Source organism: Papio anubis, chromosome 1, assembly GCF_008728515.1.
Source record: "Papio anubis isolate 15944 chromosome 1, Panubis1.0, whole genome shotgun sequence".
NCBI classification, from domain to species: domain Eukaryota; kingdom Metazoa; phylum Chordata; class Mammalia; order Primates; family Cercopithecidae; genus Papio; species Papio anubis.
The window spans coordinates 171715533-171736091 of NC_044976.1; the positions used below are offsets into that span (position 1 = coordinate 171715533).

At 31.2% G+C, this 20559-nt stretch overlaps 1 protein-coding gene across 3 annotated transcripts in view; it reads left to right on the plus strand.

Moving 5' to 3' along the window:
* Nucleotides 1-20559, plus strand: part of BRINP3 (BMP/retinoic acid inducible neural specific 3) — a 397925-nt gene that overhangs the window by 248034 nt on the left and 129332 nt on the right. For all 3 annotated transcript variants that reach the window (XM_003893381.4, XM_009191377.4, XM_009191381.4), the window contains exons 5-6: nucleotides 298-403; nucleotides 8584-8820. In XM_003893381.4, coding sequence (XP_003893430.1) covers nucleotides 298-403; nucleotides 8584-8820 — 343 coding nt within the window. The remainder of the gene's footprint in view (nucleotides 1-297; nucleotides 404-8583; nucleotides 8821-20559) is intronic.

Genomic DNA, 20559 nt, shown 5'->3' on the forward strand with positions numbered 1-20559 from the left:
TTTTTTATATCTTGGGTGAAATCAGTGACTTTATGAGTTGTGCTTTTGAACAAAGATGGCATGCATTATTTTCTTGGAATATTTATACCCAACCAAAGGAAAGAAATGAGTTAAAGACAAAGGGAGTTACTGTTTTGCGCTATGTTTAGGTGTGGGTATTGCTGGTGTGTATGAGGTCCTGGACTTTCGGTGATATTTACTGTCAAACATATATTATTAGTGTGTGACAACTACAATGAACCAAAAGGACATTGTAAAGTCTGATTTAGATAATAAAGTTGATGTTTTGTTTGCCAGGTAACAGAAACACGGACTGGTCCTCTTGGCTGCAGTAACTATGACAACCTAGATTCTGTCAGTTCTGTTCTGGTTCAGAGTCCTGAGAATAAGATTCAGTTGCAAGGTATGTAGGTAAAATTTCATTAATTCTCTACAAGCCTGGATAACAATTATCCAGTCATGATTTATTTTCTATTTTTTTAAAATAAGCTGCATATACATGTACAGGCTATTAAAAACTCTCATTAAAGGCTGATGTCATAATTTAACTGATACAAGAAAATATGAAATTCTAGACCATATGAATAAAATATCAAAATTCTCTTTTCTTCTCAAATTAAGTAACATATAGCAATTGAAAATCTGTCCTAATAATATTTTTCTTACATATAGTAATCATTGTGTCATCATGTAGCAGTTTCTTCATATGCTTGCCTCAACTTTGACTTTTTACTTAAAGATTCCTGTGAAAGTTGTAACCATATTTATGCATGGTGTAAAATGAACTGTTGACATTTTACATTTAAGCTAATGTGGCAATCAAGACTGTATTTTTCTTCTGGTAAATAGAAATGTACTTAAGGATATATTAACAAAATATTTACATTCACATGATTTCCATTTTAAAGTTAGATTTTATAAAAATAATTTGCTATTTTCTATGACTACATATTTTAGATATTCAATAGAGAGTATTTTATTCATAAGCACTTTAAAAAATACAATAGGTATGCGTACATGCTCATTCTTATAGGCAGGAACAGGTTATGAATACACACGTTTAAACACCTCTAGTTGAACAATTTCAGAAAAGTCTTTGTGATGACACTTTTTGTCAGAATTAACCAAAGAGGTAATTTTGAGTTGTTCTTCTCTAGTATGCCTTTTTTCAATTGCATAAATTAGAGCTGAATATTTACGTTATTCAGTTTTGCATAAAAATGCTTAAAAGTTTCAGAAATCCTACCACTTTTTCCCTTAACTTTGCAATCTTGAAAAATCATGTTACTCCATCATGTTACTCCAGCCTGGGTGACACTGAGACCCTTTCTCTAAAACATTTAAAAAATAATAATTAATTAAAAGAAAAATGTAACAGCATTGAATTGTTTAAATTTATCCTAAATAGTGAATGAATGCCTTTTATTTTGAGTTGTATTAAAAGCACAAAGTTCTTAAATACTTTAACAATTTGAATGTTACTCAATTTATCAATATCAATTATAGATTTACATGTATTAAAACATTTTCTCTAATTTAAATAAAAATGTTGTCCATCAATATTTCCTGCAATTCTCTACTGCTTATTCCTTTTTAATATGTGGATTAACTTTCTATCAGAATATGAATTACAATAAAAATGACAACCCATTTATAACAATTAGTATGACTACTTCAGTTTGTTATAAAAATTATTTATTAACAAGATTTGTTGATTTTTGTCTGAATTACTGTGTTCAGTTTTCAAAATATTAAATTGTTTTTTAAAACCCTCAGTCCCCTATCTGTCTAGAAAAATAATTAGCACAAGGAATAAATGAAGCAACATTTCTCTTTTGTATAATTATTATTTCTATTATCTTCAACTAATGTGAGTAACTCAGAAACCTCCATCTCTTTCACTTTTTTTTTCTGTTTTCCATGTCTATATTTTTAATTGTCTATTACAACTTTATTTATACACCTATGAGTACAAAGTCCTTTCTGAAAATAATTTTAGGAAGTCAATTTCAAGACCCTCAGTATCATGCACTCTTTCTTAAATTTAATTGTTATTTACAATCCAAGTATAACGTTGACTCATCTTTTAAAACTCTCCTTTGTACTAGCCCTCATCTACCTTGTAAACTAATGTGAACAATTTGTTAACTCCGGATCAACGTAACCATGGTGCATTCCTTTGAAGGGTATAGATATTTCTGTGTCACCATATATGGCAATTGAAAACACTAGTATCACTGAAGAATATTTTATTAAGGTAGCAACAGAGATCTTCATGTCTTTTGGAGTTAGCTAGTTAGATATTTGGTCTGATAAATGGATGGATATAGATACAGATGATAAATAGATATAGATAGTTGCTTGTGTGTTGTGTTTTGTTTCTAAGTACAAGATGAAGTTTTAGAATCAAGAGTGTTTGTCCGATTTTGGAATCTTCTGAATTTAGATACATTATTGAAAGAATCCTGAAATTATCATAGTTTTTTTAATAAAGACCTTCTTCTGAAACTCTCCTCTTTCAGTAGAAAAAGAATTGTTCCTGAAGTGGAATTGTATCTAAGCAAAGCAAATAAAGCACCAATAATTGTTGAAGTCAACTGGATTAGACAACGAATTCAGAACAGAAAGCTATGATTTAACCATCAGTATATGAATCAGTATTTTTTAAAAAATTAGAGATATAAAAGATGGACTTTGAGATCTCATTTTGCTGATAAGATTACAGAGCAGGTGTTTTTCAAAAATTTAAAAAGCCATAGCTACAACTTCAATTTAGTGATGAAAATATATTTAAGTACATAATAAAAAGTAGTTATAAGAAAATATTGGCAAATACATATTGAAATATATTTTGAAATTTCTAATATTGAAAATTTTCAACTGCTTATGAGTATAACACATCAAACAAGGTGCCTCTGAGTGAAAATGTAACCAGAATAATTAAAAGTCATTTATTAAATTTTAGTAGTAATTTTTTGGTAAAATTTCCAGACCTTGAGAAAATGAATAATTTATAGAACTGAATTACAAACACTTTTCCAAATTGGTTAGTTCCCAATATTTTATTTAAATGAATTTGACAGGACTAGGCTATTTTCAGGTGAATGATTAAATGTAATTTTTAATGATGGTTCATAAGTGTTTTGGCTTATAATAAAAATTGAATGATGCTGCTTCATAAAACTCTTTTTGTTAATATTTGTTAATTTATTGAAACACATTTTCTCAGTGCTTACATACATAAAAATGAAGATGGATAATCATTTACACTGAAGGAAGGGTCACTCTAGCCAAAAAGTGCATAAACCAATCAACAAAAGTCCTATTCAGTCATTCAAGTCACGTATTTTCAAAAAACTGATTATATTTGCTTTAAAAAAAATTTCTTCATACTTATAATAAGTGTACTTCTATTGAATTGCATATTACATATGATAGTTACAATAATGTCAGAAATATTTTTTAAATTTTCATTATCAAGAAATTATATATAGCATACATTATACTATATGATATTTCATATTATTTAAATTTTCAGTAAATATATGTATACATATATACATTTCAAGCTATTTACTTTTATAAAAGATAAGTATGACTATGATTAAGAAAAGACATTGATTAATGAAATTTATTGTATTTGAATAAAAATATTTAGGGATAATAGAATGAAATAATGACTTGAAGGAGGAAAGAGATGTGTATGTGTGTGTGCATGTGTGTGTGTGAGTGTGTGAATAATTTTATTTCAGGAACAATTCTTTTTGCACTTGAAGAGCAGATGTATGAAAAACATCATTACTAAAATGCTCATAATTCACACAAACATATGTCTATACACACACTATACTTATATACAAATTTTATTTTTATATTTGTATATCTTGCGCAAATGTTATTTTTAAAATATGTATTAGTTACTAAATCAACAGGAATTATATTTCATTTGTACATATATACAGTGTAATATTTTTGTTGTAAAATATACATATTAATAATATCACAGAGTTTACCAACTTTGGGCCTCTTTTATATATGATGAAAATTTTAAACAATAGCTTACTCATGTCCAAAGTAGTGTTTATGTTTTCAAAACTATTTAAGGTAGTTCATGAGCAAAATAGCATTGAAGAACATTGACTAGCTGGTCACTTTTACTTAGCTGTTTGTCTTGCCATAACATATGCTGATATGCTGTAAATTAATTTATAATTTTTTATGTTCCTCATCAATTTTCTAATATTGTTTTATATTTGTTTAACAAATATCATTTATTTCCTTTCTTTCCTCTCATTCTGGGTTATAATTAAATGTGGTTTAGGTCTTTCCATCATAACACAAATCTTTTATGCTATTTTCTGTATTTTATATCTTTTTGCCCTTTTATTCCTTTTAAACATATTCTTCTGACATATTTCAGTTCACGAATTATCTCTTAAATGTCTATGCTGCTGTTAAAGCTATCCATTGGTTTTTAATTTCAAATTATGCATTTTTATTTGTAAAATAGCTACTTGATTTTTCTTTATAATTTCTGGTTCCTTGCCATATTGTCTGTTTTGTTATTAAATTTTTGATCATGTGATTGAAATTAATTTATCATTCTTGTTTGATAACCTCTATACCATCCCATGTCTTTTTATATGTTCATCATATTTTATTGAATTCTGTTGTGCATGAAAGCTTATACAAATATCTTAAAATTATTGATGGTGCATTTTCTTCAGAGAAGATTTAGTTTTGTTTCAATGCTATTTTAATTCATTTTGAAATATGCCAATTGGAACTATACTTCAGATCTGGTGAAAGCTAGTGTGTGTGTGTGTGTGTTTCGTTTTGTTTTTCTTTACTCTTTGGTTATGTAGCTCATCTAGTAACTAAATCCTGATGAAGTTACTGTCTGTCATGGTTGGTATAAATGTCAATTTGTACTTTGTTCTGGGCAGAACTCTAATGGAAAAGATATGCCCAATATATTAGTCTGTTCTTATGTTGCTAATAAAGATGTACTTCAGACTGGGCAATTTGTAAAGAAAAGAGGTTTAATTGACTCACAGTTACACATAGCCAAGGAGGCCTCACAATCAAGACAGAGGCAAGGAGGAGCAAAGTCACATCTTACATGGTGGCAGGCAAGAGAGGGTGTGTGCAGGGGAGGCCCCGTTTATAAAACCATCAGATCTTCTGAGACTTACTAACTATCATGCGGAAACCTTCCTCCATGATTCTGTTACCTCCCACTGGGTCCCTCCCGCGACACGTGGGGATTATTGCAATTCAAGGTGAGATTTTGTTGGGGACACAGAGCCAAACCATATAACCCAATATTGGGCTCACTCAGCCTGCGGAATTTCCTTCTTTCCAGGTTAACCCCAGAAATTCTCACTTCGTTTTTGTCCTTGTTATCTCTTCAGACAGATTATTTTTAATACTTTACCTAGATTTCCTAGTTGGCTCTAGTGAGAAGGTGGGTTGAAAACAAACTAGTCTTTTCACACCGGAAACATTCATATTTTTACTCTGTGGTTTTCAGCTTGTAGCAGTTGCCCTCACATCCTGGCTTTTACAGGAATCCCATAGATTCAAAACGAAGCTTTGTTAAGCATTGTTACAGCACCAGGTGGACCTGCTCTAAATATAGTGCTGTCAGTATTCCTGCTTTCTTGTTTCTGTACATTACAGAAAAAAAAAAAGAAAAGAAAATTTCGTGGCCAGCCCTGAACCACTCTTGAGTTGTTTGTCAGAGCAGGCCAAGCTATCTCTCTAGGAACCAACTAGTTCATATTGGTGGTCTGGTCATAAAATTCAAGTGTTCTGAGCTATGCATCCTTAAGCCTCTTTTCTCAAAACTCTTTGATTTTAGCATGGTTTTTCAGAATATGAGTTTCCTTCTTTTAGCAGTGTATGCATGCATCATCATAGCAGGAATATTTGTGTTTCTAAAATGGAACTCACTATTTCTTGCCACCAATCTTTCCTCCCCAAATTACATCTCCTGCATTCTGTATTTCTCCAAAAGCACTACCATCTTACATATTCAAAGTTATAATGCAAAGATGTGCTTTATGACTATGAAAATGGTACATGAATGCTTTGATTTTTTTGTGTGCAATTAAGATTAAAATAGATCAGTAGTTTACAAGTTTGTAGTCCACACTCAATTACTGTTACCTTAGGTCTTTTAATAAATATATACTGATTCCTGAGTTCCTTGAGCAAAGACTCTGAATTATTCAAATTGTTTTTAGCACTTAAAATTTTCAGAAAAAATAAATCACTAGGTGTATCTAAATGTGCAGTAATTTGGTAAACCATAAGACTAGACGATTAAGAAAATTTCTGATTGTGTCATTTTATGCCTCTTAAGTATTTTAACACTTTTTATTTGCCTTAGATCAAATAAAGTACTATTTAGCAGATTCTCATTATTCCTGTATCCTTAATTCCTTTCCCTAGCTTTGATATTTTGAATCTTCTTAAAGATACTAAATCTAGGCCGGGCGCCACGGCTCAAGCCTGTAATCCCAGCACTTTGGGAGGCCGAGATGGGTGGATCACGAGGTCAGGAGATCGAGACCATCCTAGCTAACACGGTGAAACCCCATCTCTACTAAAAAATACAAAAAACTAGCTAGGCGAAGTGGCGGGCGCCTGTAGTCCCAGCTACTCGGGAGGCTGAGGCAGGAGAATGGCGTAAACCTGGGAGGCGGAGCTTAAAGTGAACTGAGATCAGGCCACTGCACTCCAGCCTGGGTGACAGAGCGAGACTCCGTCTCAAAATATATATATATATATATATATAAAATCTAATCTTAAAAATTAGTCAACTCTAGTATATTTCTTTGTCTTCTACCTCCAAATAAGTACCATTCTTAGTATCCCACATGGTAAAATTAATTTAAATCTAAATGAATTAATTCTGTATTCTCTGATATAGGAATCCCAAATCCCAACAACATGACTCCCATATATGTGTGTAAGCACCTCTTTCATTGTATTCTTATAAACCATAATCCCAAATCCCAACAACATGACTCCCATATATGTGTGTAAGCACCTCTTTCATTGTATTCTTATAAACCATGTGCAACGAAACAATATTACTACTTTCATTTCCAAAATATATTAATATATACCCCAGCTTTTTATCTGTGTATGATATTGTTAATGTATCACTCTTCACCACAATCACTCAATATTGAAAACTCTACATCTGTCAAATAGTGTTCAATGCCTAACTTTTTAATAAAAAGTTTTCTTACTTTTTTGAACTTAATATAATTGCTTAGCCAATTAATTACATTAATTGAATCACATGTATCTTATATAGTTGAATCTTTTTTTTATTTTTCTTAAATATACTGCAAATATCTCTGTGACAAATAAATTTCTCGGTCATCTTCACTTTTGTATCTTACCTGGAAATTTCCTTCAAAACGAGAGTGTTCAATAAATATTTATTCCAGGTGAAATGAAAATTAATACAAAATCGAATATACAAAATAGAAGTTCTAAGAGTACTTTTTCCAACAATTTGCAAAAGGAATTTTGCAATTTGTCAAGATATTTGTAAATTAAATTTTTTGCTAAATGTTAATCTATGATTTTTATTAAATCAACCTCTAAGATAATAGTCAAGGGTCAAAATTGATTTATTTCGTTAAACAGAAAACATGTAAAGCTATAAAAGCTCAATTTCTGGTAAGTAACAATTTGCTATTATCAGATTTTTCCTTAGCTTTGTATTTATTTTTACCTGCTTATTTGTTTAAATATTTAGTATTTAAGTTTTCTTAAGTAGCCAGAAATAATGAAAAACTACCTTTTTGAAATATCATAATAAATGTTACACCCTGAGAAAACCCAAAATCTTAATTTTACAATATTTTGGAGAGTTTTTTAAGAGATAGCAACTTTACTAAACATATTTCTAGCAAACTAACGAGCTATGCCACTAGGGCTGTCTATACATGGCAAACAAATAAACTGTGAAATAACTAAATCAGTCCATCTGACTCCTGTAGTCATTTTTAGTACTCATTCTTGGAAAACAGAATTATATAACTTATATGTTGCTAATGGCATGAGATAAGCCTTACCATCAACATTCAATATGTATTTTACCAATGGCACAACCCATTATGCCCATTATGTGATATTTACATTGATGTGGGCTGATAGTCTAGTGCAAGCAAAATGAAAATATTTAAAACAATTTGAAATCAACTGGTAGAAAATAAATGCATGCGTGCATTTTCAAAGTTTTAGATAGGCTCCATCTATATTATGTAAAAATAACCAAATATTGTGATAAATTACATCAAATAGTCTGAGTTTTCAGTCATCTCCATGATTATTCATCTCTATTTCAGAAGTTTCATTTTTCATGCAGTCAGAATATGTTGAAAGAGTTATAAATATTTGCAGTATATAGACTCAGATATTTTTCTGATAGTTTAAAAGCACATAATTCAAAATTTAATATACTAAATTATCTACTGTTTTGATGAATATTATAAGTAAGTATTTTAATTTTTTCTTTAACTGAGTAAATTTGTTTGATTTCTTTGTTTGTTCTTCAAGGGCTTCAAGTGCTTCTCCCAGACTATCTTCAGGAACGTTTTGTACAAGCAGCTTTGAGCTACATTGCTTGCAATTCAGAGGGAGAGTTTATCTGCAAGGAAAATGACTGCTGGTGTCACTGTGGTCCCAAATTTCCAGAATGCAACTGCCCCTCCATGGATATTCAAGCCATGGAAGAGAATCTTCTTCGAATAACTGAAACCTGGAAAGCCTACAACAGTGACTTTGAGGAATCAGGTAAGACATGTATTTTAACACTTTTAAATATTGACAAAAATATATTGAAATGGCTAATTTGTCATTTTGCCACAAACTATTACATAGTTGGAAAGATTTTCACTTTTTTATTCTTTCAAATGGTCATTTTCATTGCTTTTATTACTGGTTACCAACTGGTGCTTTGTGTATCGCTACGTACTATTGGCATTAGAGTTTAGCCTGATTCTAAGTTGATGTATTAGTGACTTAATAAATAAAGTTCTTGCTTTTCTCAGTACAAGAATTTTTAAGTTATCATCTGATACCTCTGGGGTCTTTCACTACTTTTCTAGTGGCTGCTGTTTCTCTTGTGCAGCATAATGAAGACAACGTTTGTTCCATACCTTCTTCAATATAATTCTCATTAGTACTTATTTTCACTTTACTTATTTTTATAATGAAATTATCTAAATTTTAATTTTATAGTGTTGTGTGAGTTGTGTTATGATTGTTTTATTTTTACTTAGTTAAAGCATACATATAAAATTTACTATCTTTACCATTTTAAACACACATAATAAGTACATTTATATTCTTTTTTTTCCCTTTCATTTTCTCCCAACCCCCACTACCCTTCCTGGCCTCTGGAAACCACCATTCTACTCTCTATCTTCACGAAATCTACTTTGTTTAGCTTCCACATATCAGTGGGAACATGTGGGTTAGAACATTTGCCTTTCTGTGATTGACTTATTTCACTTAATATAAAGACCTCTTGTTCCATCCATGTTGTTGCAAATGACAAGATTTCATTCTATTTTATGGTTGAATAATATTCCATTGTGTATATGTACCACATTCTCTTAATCTGTTCATCCACTGATGGGCAGTTAAATTGAATCCGTATTTTGGTTATTGGGAATAGTACTGCAATAAATAAGGGAGTGCAGTTCTATGTTCAATATTCTGATTTCCTTTATTTTGGATATATATTCAATAGTAAGATTAATAATATGGTAGTTCTACCTTAGGTTTTTGAGCAAACTCCATAGAGTTGTCCTTAGTGGCTCTACTAATTTATATTTCTACCAATAGTGCAGGAGGGTTCCCCTTTCTCTACATCCTCACCAGCACCTGTTATTGTCTGTCTTTTAATACAGCCCATTTTAAATTGGGTGAGATGATAGCTCATTGTAGTTTTGACTTGCATTTATCCGATAATTAGTGATGTTGAGCATTATTTCATGTACCTATTTGCCATCTTTATGTTTTCTTGTGAGAAATGTGTATTCAGATATTCTGCCTAGTTTTCAATTGGATTATTAGTTTTTGTTTTTCTAATTTTGTTTTAGTTATTGAATTATTTGAGCTCCTTATACATTCTGGTTATTAATCCCTGGACAGATGAATGGTTTGCAAATATTTCCTCCCATTCTGTGGGTTATCTCTTCACTTTGCTGATTGTTTACTGTACAGGGGCTTTTTGGCTTGATATAATTCCATTTGTCTATTTTTATGCTTCAGTTGCCTGTAATTGTTGAGGTTTTACAAACAAACAAAGAAAAATTTGCCCAGACCAATGTCCTATAGTGTTTCCTAAATAATTTCTTTTTTACTTTTATATTTTTAAGTTTTAGATTTAAGTCTATAATTTATTCTTATTTGATTTTTGTGTATGGTGAGAGATAGGGGTATAGATTTTTTTCTGCATAAAATTATCCAGTTTTTCCAGCAATAGTTATTTAAAAGATTTTCTTTTTCCCAATGTATATGTAGTCTTTGTCAAAGTTGAGTTGGCTGTAAATGTGTGGATATTTATCTGGGTTCTATTCTATTCCATTCGTCTGTGTGTCTGCTTTTATCCCAGTACTATGCTGTTTTGATTGCTATAGCTTTGTAGTAAATTTTGAAGTCAGATGGTGTGATAATTCTAGCTTTGTTCTTTTTTGTTCATGGTTACTTTAGTTATTTGGGTATCTTTTGTTGTTCTGCATATATTTTAGATTATTTTTTTCTATTTCTGTGAAGAATGTCACTGTTTTAATGGGGATTGTGCTGAATCTATAAACTACTTTGGTAGTATTGTCATTTTAACAACATTAATTATTCCAATCCACATGTATGAAATATCTTTACATTATATGTGTGTTTTCTTGTACTTTTTTCATAAGAATTTCATAGTTTTTCTTATGCAGATCTTTCCATTATTTGGCTTGATTGCTTTGAGGTGTTTTATATAGTTGTAGCCATAGTAAATGAGGTTGCTTTCTTGTTTTTTCAGATTATTTGTTGATTTCTGTAGTTTATTTTATATCCTGAAACTTTACTGAATGTTTTTGTCAGTTTTAACATTGTTTTTATTCAGTATTTTTTCTAGATATGAAATTATGTTATCTACAAACAAGGCTAATTTGACTTTTTCTTTCTAATTTTTATGCTTTTTATTTATTTATTTTCCCTACTTGTTCTGGAGAGGACTCCCCATGTCATGTTGAATAAAAGTGGTGAAAGTAAGCATTCTTATCTTATTCCAGTACTTAAAGAAAAAGCCTTTCTCAAAAGAAAAGATTATTTTTCTCATTCAGCAAAGTGTTAACTGTGGGTTTGTCATACACAGCTTTCAAAATTTTGAGGTGTATTCTCTCTGTACCCATTTTAATGAGAGTTTTTATCATGAAGTGTTGTTCAATTTTATCAAGTGCTTTTTTGGCATCTATTGAAATAATGATATGGTTTTTGTTCTTGATTCTGCTAATGTGATGTATCATGTTTGTTGATTTGCATGTGTTGAACCATCTTTGCATCCCTGGGATGAATTTCGCTTGATCATGTTAATGTGTTGTTGAATTTGGTTTGCTAGTATTTTGTTGATGATCTTTGCATCTCTGCTCATCAGTGATATTGACCTGTAGTGTTCTTATTGCTTTCTTGTCATGTTTTTGTCTGGTTTTAGTATCAGGGTAATGCTGACCTCATATAATGAGTTTGGAATATTACCTTCCTTCCAAATTTTTGGAGAGTTTGGGTAGAACTGATATTGGTTCTTTAAATTTTGGTAGAGTTAGCAGTGAAGTCATTGATCCTGAGCTTCATTTTGGTGGAAGACTTTGTATTATCTCTTTGATCGCCATACTGATTATTGGTTTGTTATTATTATATTTTTTTATTTCTTCATGGTTCAATCTTGGTAAGTTGTATATGTTCAGGAATTTATTCATTTCTTCCAAGTTTTCCAATTTGTTGGCATGTAGTTGTTCACCACAGTCTCTAACAATTCTTTGTGCTTCTGGGTTCTCAGTTATTGGGTCTCCTTTTCCATTTCTGATTTTATTTAATTAGGCATTTCTCTTTTTTTTTTCTTAGACAAAGGATTTGTCAATTTTGATTAGCTTTTCAAAAACCCAACTTTTTCTATCATTGATCTTATGTATTTTTCTAGTATAAATTTCATTTATTTCCCTTTTTCATTTCTAATTTTATTTATTTGGCTCTTATTCCTTTATTCTTAACCTGGCTAAAAGTTTGTTAATATCTTTTCAAATATCCAACTTTTCCTTTTGTTGATCTTATGTATTTTTTTAGTCTCAATTTTATTCATATCTGCTGTGAATTTTATTATTTACTTTGTTAATTTGGGATTTGGTTTATTTTTGCTTTTCTAGTTCGTTGAGGTGCATTGTTAGGTTATTTGAAGTCTTTATACTCTTAATTTAGGCATTTATTACTATAAACATCCTTCTTGATACAGATGTTATTGTGTATCAGAAGTTTCGGTTTGTTGTATTTTTGTTTTCATTTGTTTTTTGTTTGTTTGTTTTAAATTTCCTTCTTATTTTTTTTTAATTGACCCATTAGCTGTCTCGTAGGATGTTTAATTTCTATGTGTTTGTGTATTTTCCAAGGTTCCTCTTGTTTTCAACTTGTGGTTTTTATTCCATTGTGGTCAGAAAAGTTACTTGATAAGATTTTTATTTTTTAATTTATTCAGACTTTTTTGTTGCTTAAGATATGACCTATTCTGAAGAATGTTCCATGCACTGAAGAAAAGAATGTATATTCTGCAGCAGTTGGGTGAAATGTTTTGTTAATGTCATTTAGGGCCTATTAGATCTAGTGCATAGTTTAACTGTGCTCTTTCTTTGTTGATTTTCTGTCGAATGATATGGTCATTACTGATACTAGGGTGTTTAAATTCCACTGCTGTTATTTTATTTTAGTCTTATGTATATTTTTAGCTCTCCTAATGTGTGCTTTATATACTTATAGGAAACTCTGTTGTTGGGCATAAAAATACTGATAATTGTTATATTTTCTTGCTGAATTGACCCCTTTATCATTTTATATTGATTTCCTATGTCTTTTTAAATCTTAGATTTTTAATCTATTTTGTCTGATATAGGTATAGCTACTCCTGCTCTTTTGTTTTCCAGTTGCATCGAGTTTATTTTTCCACCCCTTCACTTTCAGTCTATGTGTGTCTTTCTAGGTTAAGTGGATTTTTTGAAGGCAACATATAGTTGGGTCTTACTTTTTTATTCATTCAGCCACTGTATACATTATAATTGAGGAAGTGAGACCATTTACATTCAGTGTTATTATTGATAAATAAGTGCACACTACTACCATTTTGTGGCTTGTTTTCTGGTTGGTTTCAGTCTCTTCCTCTCTTCTTACTTTCTTTGTGATTAAGTGATTTTCTTTGGTAGTGTGTTTTAATTTGTTACTTTTCATTTCCATGAATTTATCTCAAGTTATGAGGCTTACAAAAATCGTCTCATAGGTATAACAAGTTGTGCTAAAGAGATGACAACTTACCTTGGATAACAAACATAAGAACAGAAACAAAGGCAAAAAGCACACAAAAAATTTTACACTTTAACTCCACTCACCCAAATGTTTACTTTTAGTTGTCTTAGTTTACTTTTTGTTTTTTTGTTTGTTTTTGAGATGGAGTCTTACTCTGTCGCCCAGGCTCGAGTGCACTGGCGCGATCTCAGCTCACTGCAACCTCTGACTCCTGGGTTCAAGCGATTCTCTTGCTTCAGCCACCCAGGCAGTTGGGATTACAGGCATCCGCCACCGCGCCTGACTAATTTTTGTGTTTTTAGTAGAGACAGGGTTTCACTATGTTGGCCAGACTGGTCTCAAATTCCTCCGTTTGCAGATTTTTTATGCTATCTCTTAAAAAGTTGCTATAGCTATTATTGTTTTTGATAGACTTTACTTTTGGGCTTCATATAAGGCTATGGGAGAATTGCATACCAAAATTAAAGTGACAGAATATTCTGAGTTTGTCCTTGTACTTAATTTTACCAGTGGGATTTATGCATTGAAAGGTTTTTTGTTTTTTTTGTTTTTTTTTTTTTTTGGCATATTTGTATGCTTTTACTTTCAGATTGAAGAACTTCCTTTATCATTTCTTGTAAGATGAATCTGGTTCTGGTAAATTTCCTCAGTTTTTGTTTCTTTGGGAAATAGTTTATCTCTCCATGTTTTAAGTATGACTTTGCCTAATACAATATTTTTTAGTTGCATTTTTTTTCTCTTTGAACACATTGAAAATGCCATTGAGAAGTTTGTTGCCAGACAAATCTAAGCGCCTTTTATGTCTTTTATGTTATTTGCTTCTTTTTTTTTTTTTTTTTTTTTAAATTATGCCTTAAGTTCTGGGTTACATGTGTGGAACATGTAGTTTTGTTACTTATGTATACATATGCCATAGTGGTTTGCTACACCCATCAACCCATCACCAACATTAGGTATTTCTCCTGATGTTAACCCTCCCCTACACCCCCCACCCCGCGACAGGCCCCAATGTGTGATGTTCCCCTCTCTGTGTCCATGTGTTCTCATTGTTCAACTCACACTTATGATTGAGAACATGCAGTGGTTGGTTTTCTGATCTTATGATAGTTAGCTGAGAATGATGGTTTTCAGCTTCACCCATGTCCTTGTAAAGGACATGAACTCATCCTTTTTGCTTCTTTTCTCTTGCTACTTTTAGGATCCTCTCTTTTTCATTGATCTTTGGGAGTTTGATTATTATATGCCTTGGAGGTAGTCTTATTGGGATGGAATCTGACTAGTATTCCCAGATCTTTCTATACCTGAATATTTCTCAAGCTTTGGAAAGTTTTTCATTATTTATTTAACTACAATTTCTACTCCTTGATCTTGCTCAGGTCACTTTTGAATATCAATAATTCTTCAATTTGGTCTTTTGAGGTAATTTTCTGTGTCATATAGGTGGTCTTTGTTCCTTTTCATGTTATTTCATTTGTTTGTTTTCCTCTGACTGTGTATTTCCTTTTTTTTTTTTTTTTTTTTTTCCTGTGTCTTTTTTTTTCCTTTTTTTTTTTTTTTTTTTTTTCCAGAGTCTCACTCTGTCACCCAGGCTGGAGTGCAGTGGTGCGATCTTGGCTCACTGCAACCTCCACCTCCCAGGCTCAAGCTCTCCTGCCTCAGTTTCCTGAGTAGCTGGGACTACGGGCATCTGCCACCACATCTAGCTAATTTTTTAGTAGAGACAGGGATTCACCATGTTGGCCAGGATGATCTTCATCTCTTGACTTCATGGTCCACCCGCCTTGGCCTCCCAAAGTGCTGGGTTTACAGGCGTGAGCCATCATGCCCGGCCCTGACTGCGTATTTTCAAATAGTCTTTTCGCTCACTGATTCTTTTATCTGCTTGGTCCATTTTGCTGTTGAGACCCTCTAATGAATTACTCAGTTCAGGAAATGTATTTCTCCATTCCATGATTTCTGTTTGATTTTTTATTATTTTAATATCTTTGTTAAGTTTCTCTAATAAATTTCAGAATTGCTTTTCTGTGTTGTCTTGGAGATCACTGGGTTTCCTGAAAACTGCTATTTTGAATTATTGGCCAGAGAGCTCACAAATCAGCATCTTGTTTAGGTCAGTCACTCAATTTTTGTTCTGTGTTTTTAAAGAGGTCATGGTTTCCTGTTTGCTGTTGTTTCTCATAAGTTAATGTCTGTGAATTGCATTGGAGGATTGATTATTATTCTAGTTTTATCTGTCCAATTTGTTTCATTTATAGTTAAATATATTTGCTCCTTGATTCTTTGCTGCTAGATCATTGCTTTATTTTTAGCTCTTAATTATGCCTGAAGCCCCTATTTGCATTGCCGTTGTAAATATTGAGAGCTCTGGCTGTCCTGAATGGGGTTGGTCCCAAAGGGTTTATCCCAACACTGTGTGAAGGTGACAAACCATGTTCCAGACAATTAAAAAAAACACAATGATGGCTTCAACAAATTATTTTGTTGTTGTTGTTGTTGTTGGAAATTACACAAATTACACAATGAAAGGGTAAATAGATTTGGGAAGAGTTAGTAAATGTAGGCTCCCTTAAGATGTATTTGGTCAAAATAGAGCATTAAAAAAACTAAAATAATGGAAGAAGAGATTGGTGAATAGAAGGGACTAGGAAGGGGAGGGGAAGTATGAAGAGGTGACCATCAAATGTTACAAAGTTTCAGTTAGACAGAAGAAATAGGTTTTGAGATCTATAGCGTAACACGTTGACTATTGTTAATAAAAATATATGTCTCAAAATTGCTAACAGAATATATTTCTAATACATTTCAAATATCCTCACCATAAAAATAAGTATTTGAAGTGGTAGATATGTTAATTAGCTTGAATTAATCATTCTTCATTATATACGTATATAATAACATTCAGTTTTACCTCATAAATATATACAATTATAGTTCTTCAAATTACAATAAAATACACATCAATTAAAAATGATTTTAAAATTGTGGTATATTTACACAATGGAGTTGTATAAAGCTTGAAGGAATGGACTAGCCAAAATATGAATAAATCTCCGAAATATCACATTGAACAAAAGAAGCCAGACTTAAAGACACACATATGATTCCATTTATATTAAGTATAAAACAAGCAAAGCTTACCTGTACTAACAGATCAGGGCAATGATGCCTTTGTCTAAGCAAGGGCTGATGTGATAGATGAGAGTCTGAGAGGCTTTTTTGGTATGAAAAATTTATTATTTCTTTATCTACAGTCTGACTATATGGTGTATATAGTTTTTGAAAATTCTGAGTTATATGCTTACAATATATATTTTTTTTCTGTATTCATGTAATTTAATAAAATAAAAAATAAACACTTTGGCAACTAAATAATCTGAAGGACATAATGACAGAATAATTGAATAGATTAATATTTCCAAAGTTCACTACATGTTATATGTTTAAATTTGTAGTGAATTGGTAAATATTTGATCTGGAGCATTCATTGACCAGAGATTTTGAAGTACTGATTAGAAGCCAGTCCTAACAAAAGTCAGACTTTTTAATCTTATCTCACATTTGGACTGTTCATCTTAGGTTTATAACCAAAGGCTCTTGCCATAGTGATTCAGTTATGTCAATATTGGGAAAACACTGATCTACAGAATAAATCTATTTTCTGATATAGTATCCCTAAAACTATTTCTAATATTGAAAATTACAACGTTGAATTATTTGCTGTTATCAGTGGTTGAATGTATTTAGCTGATTCATATTTCACTTGAAAAGTTGCCCTACTTTGCTGTAAACTTAATGATTCATCACAGAAAAATATTTATATTATTTTTAATTTAAGTATATAGATAGTTAAATAATGAACTCAAACTTTTATTCATAAATTATATCTTCAGTAAAACCACATTCACTTTTCTTGGAACTAAACAATTGGTAAAATACTATATTTGTTTTGGACTCCTTCTAAAACTAGTAAGATATACGAAAGAGCACATGTAATAGTTTTGAGAAAAGTTTTTGGTTGAGAGAAACTTTTTTTTTTTTTTTTTTTTTTTTTTTGCCTCATAGAGATAAACAAAATGTAAGAAGTAATTTGGCAGCTATCACATGGGGAAAATAATTCTAAAATATTCTCACCACTCACAGGCTCTTATAAGTTGATGGTCTTTATTCTAAGTACCATGATTGTAAGGAAATGCACCAGCTTATTTCATTTCCCTGATGGTTGGGAAAGCAGCAGAATTATGTGCAAGTGCACTATTTACATGTTTCTGCTGGGAATTCTTGACTTTTAGGTGCGAGACATACTAATTCGTCTATTCTTATCTACATGCTTGAAATTCAAATGCTGTTATACTTTGCATAGACAATAGAAATTGGAGTAGAGTTTTAGGTTACTTTCAAAAGCTGATTCAATGTAATGTGAAAAATTAAACAAATGCAAGTAAATAACATATCTGAAAGTTATTTTTATTAAAACAGAAAAAAAATCAATTTATGTTTTCTATTTTATTAAAAGAGAATATTCATTTGAATTTAAGAAATCTCCCTTAAACGTAAGTAGCAACATGAAGTGTTTCAGAGTGCATACCACAACAATATAGAATGCTAATAACTAATACCATACAAAAAGAAGAAAGGAATTTGAATATTTCATTAGGTCAAGATAACCTGTTTGTAAATGACTTTCTATTGTGTATGTTTCCTATTTTCACCGAGTATAAAATTCAATCAGTAGATAGGATTAGCACAGAATGATAAGCCATTTTTATATTTGATTATATTTGATTCATTTTGTTCTGTAATGTGCAAGTCCTGCAAAACACACCTGTTACAGCTGGCAAATAAAAGTGTAAGGGAATTTTAAAATAGAAGTATTTATCTTTTCATGTCTTGCAACCTGAGAAAATTCCTCACTCTAATAACAATATTTGTTGAAATCCATTTATTCTCTACCTTTACATTTTCAGAAAATAAATTGATATTGTTTAATAAGAAATATTGGCGACATATACATAATAATTACAATAAAAGATAGTATAGAATAAATATATATATATAAATATAGAGGCAGAAAAAAATGAAACACACAAAAACCTCACAATTGTAGTAACCACATAAAAACCAATTTATGTGTTACACTTAATCAGACAAAGATCGCAATTTTGTTGGACGTTACTTAACCAATGTCTACCCAGATGTGGATTAAGGATTCAAACTTAATGAGAAAGCTGGAAATACAAATTTGCATGCATATTTTAATGACTAAAACCAAAAGACTTATGCAAATAGTTACCAAAATTGCCGGAAAAAAATGAATAACTACTACATATGTAAAAATACATTATCTTTTCCAAATAACTTTCCGAGTTATCCCCAGTTTTTTTGCATAAATAAAAAACTTCATTACTTAAGTTATAATTATGAAATATAGCAATATTCCTGCAATTAATAATCCTAAGGAAAAATAAACAGATTGGTCTATATAAATAACAGATATTTTACAAATGTTTTGGCATGGCATTTTTACTCTTTGGAAAAAATGTGTTACCACTTGGTGTATAGAATATCTAAGGTGTATTGTATGCTGTCAACATATGTTTTTATCAGCATCATGTCCTATTAAATGTAGAGACATTTATTTGATGATCTGAGAATGACAGTTGGTGGCCATCTTGTATTGGCAGTCATCTAGGTGTAACTGTTACAGAACACTATCTATTTTGACACTTCATCTGAAAATAGATAAACTTTCTAATGTTACAAAGTCAAAAAAATTGAATACTGCAGTATTGCAAAGATTGGGTTAGCTAGATTTACAAACTGTTTTGCAAGAAAAAATACATTTTTTTATTTTATGTAGATTATTAATTTTCTTTATCAAAAATAGTTTTTCTCTCAGATGATATTTGACCATCAGTTTATGGAAAGAGGACATTTTCCAGGGAAATAAGTATATCCAAATAAAATATTTCAATTTTAACTAAGATAATACTTTACATGTTGTAATCTTTAATAAAATCTACTGTCTGTTTGCATAGTGTTCATTCTCCTTCTTTGCCAGTAAAGTATTCCAGATTTTTTGGAAGTAAAACCTACATTTAATTTTTATTATTGCACAAAGTATGGGATTGAGCTTATATTGATATCCAGAATTGCTCTCTGATTAATGCACGACAATCGCAATAATCTATTTCCCTGTCTACGAAAATCTGTTCAAGATACATAAAAATTCAGGCCAATGAGACCCAGAAATTTATTTTGTTGGGGTATTTGGGGAAGACGCAAGATTTCTTTTCTTCACAATAGCTACATGTAGTGCTATTATCTTTTCTTCTTAAATGGAAAAGAAGAACATACTTATAAAAGTATTAGAGAGCTTTCTTGCATTTGTAAGAATTGTAAGACATTCAAGATAGAAAAATGTTTCTTTGGCTATGTCAGCGAGTTGTTGAATCACACCAGCTTCAAGTTTACCTTGCCTCTAGAGTTTCAATTACATTAGATGATAAATGTCCTTCACTGTTAAGTCAATTTGAGATGGTCTGTCACTCAGGACAGGCTAGGTAATCCTGCAGTAGTAAAGAATTCTCCAAATCTGTGAGTTATAGCATGAGTTATAGCATTAACTTCTTCCTAATTTGTTCCTTGCAAATTTGCTATGGGTTTTGCTATGTTTTCTTCCAGAACTCAGGCTGACAGCAACCCCTAAAGGCAAAAGTGATCATGAAGGCAAAAGGAAAAAAACCCACAAGGAATGCATACACTAAGTCTTAAAGTTTCAGCTAGAAACATGATATAGGACACACCTGCTAGGATTCCATTGGCCAAAACAAATAACTCATAGTTAATTCGAGGAGGGCTTTTATCCCTGAAAGAAAACCTGAAAATATGTGAGAAGTTCCAGTGACTCTACAGTGCCCTGTTCTAATCACAAGATACTCAGTTTACTTCTCGTCCCAGAGGCAGGACGCTTCA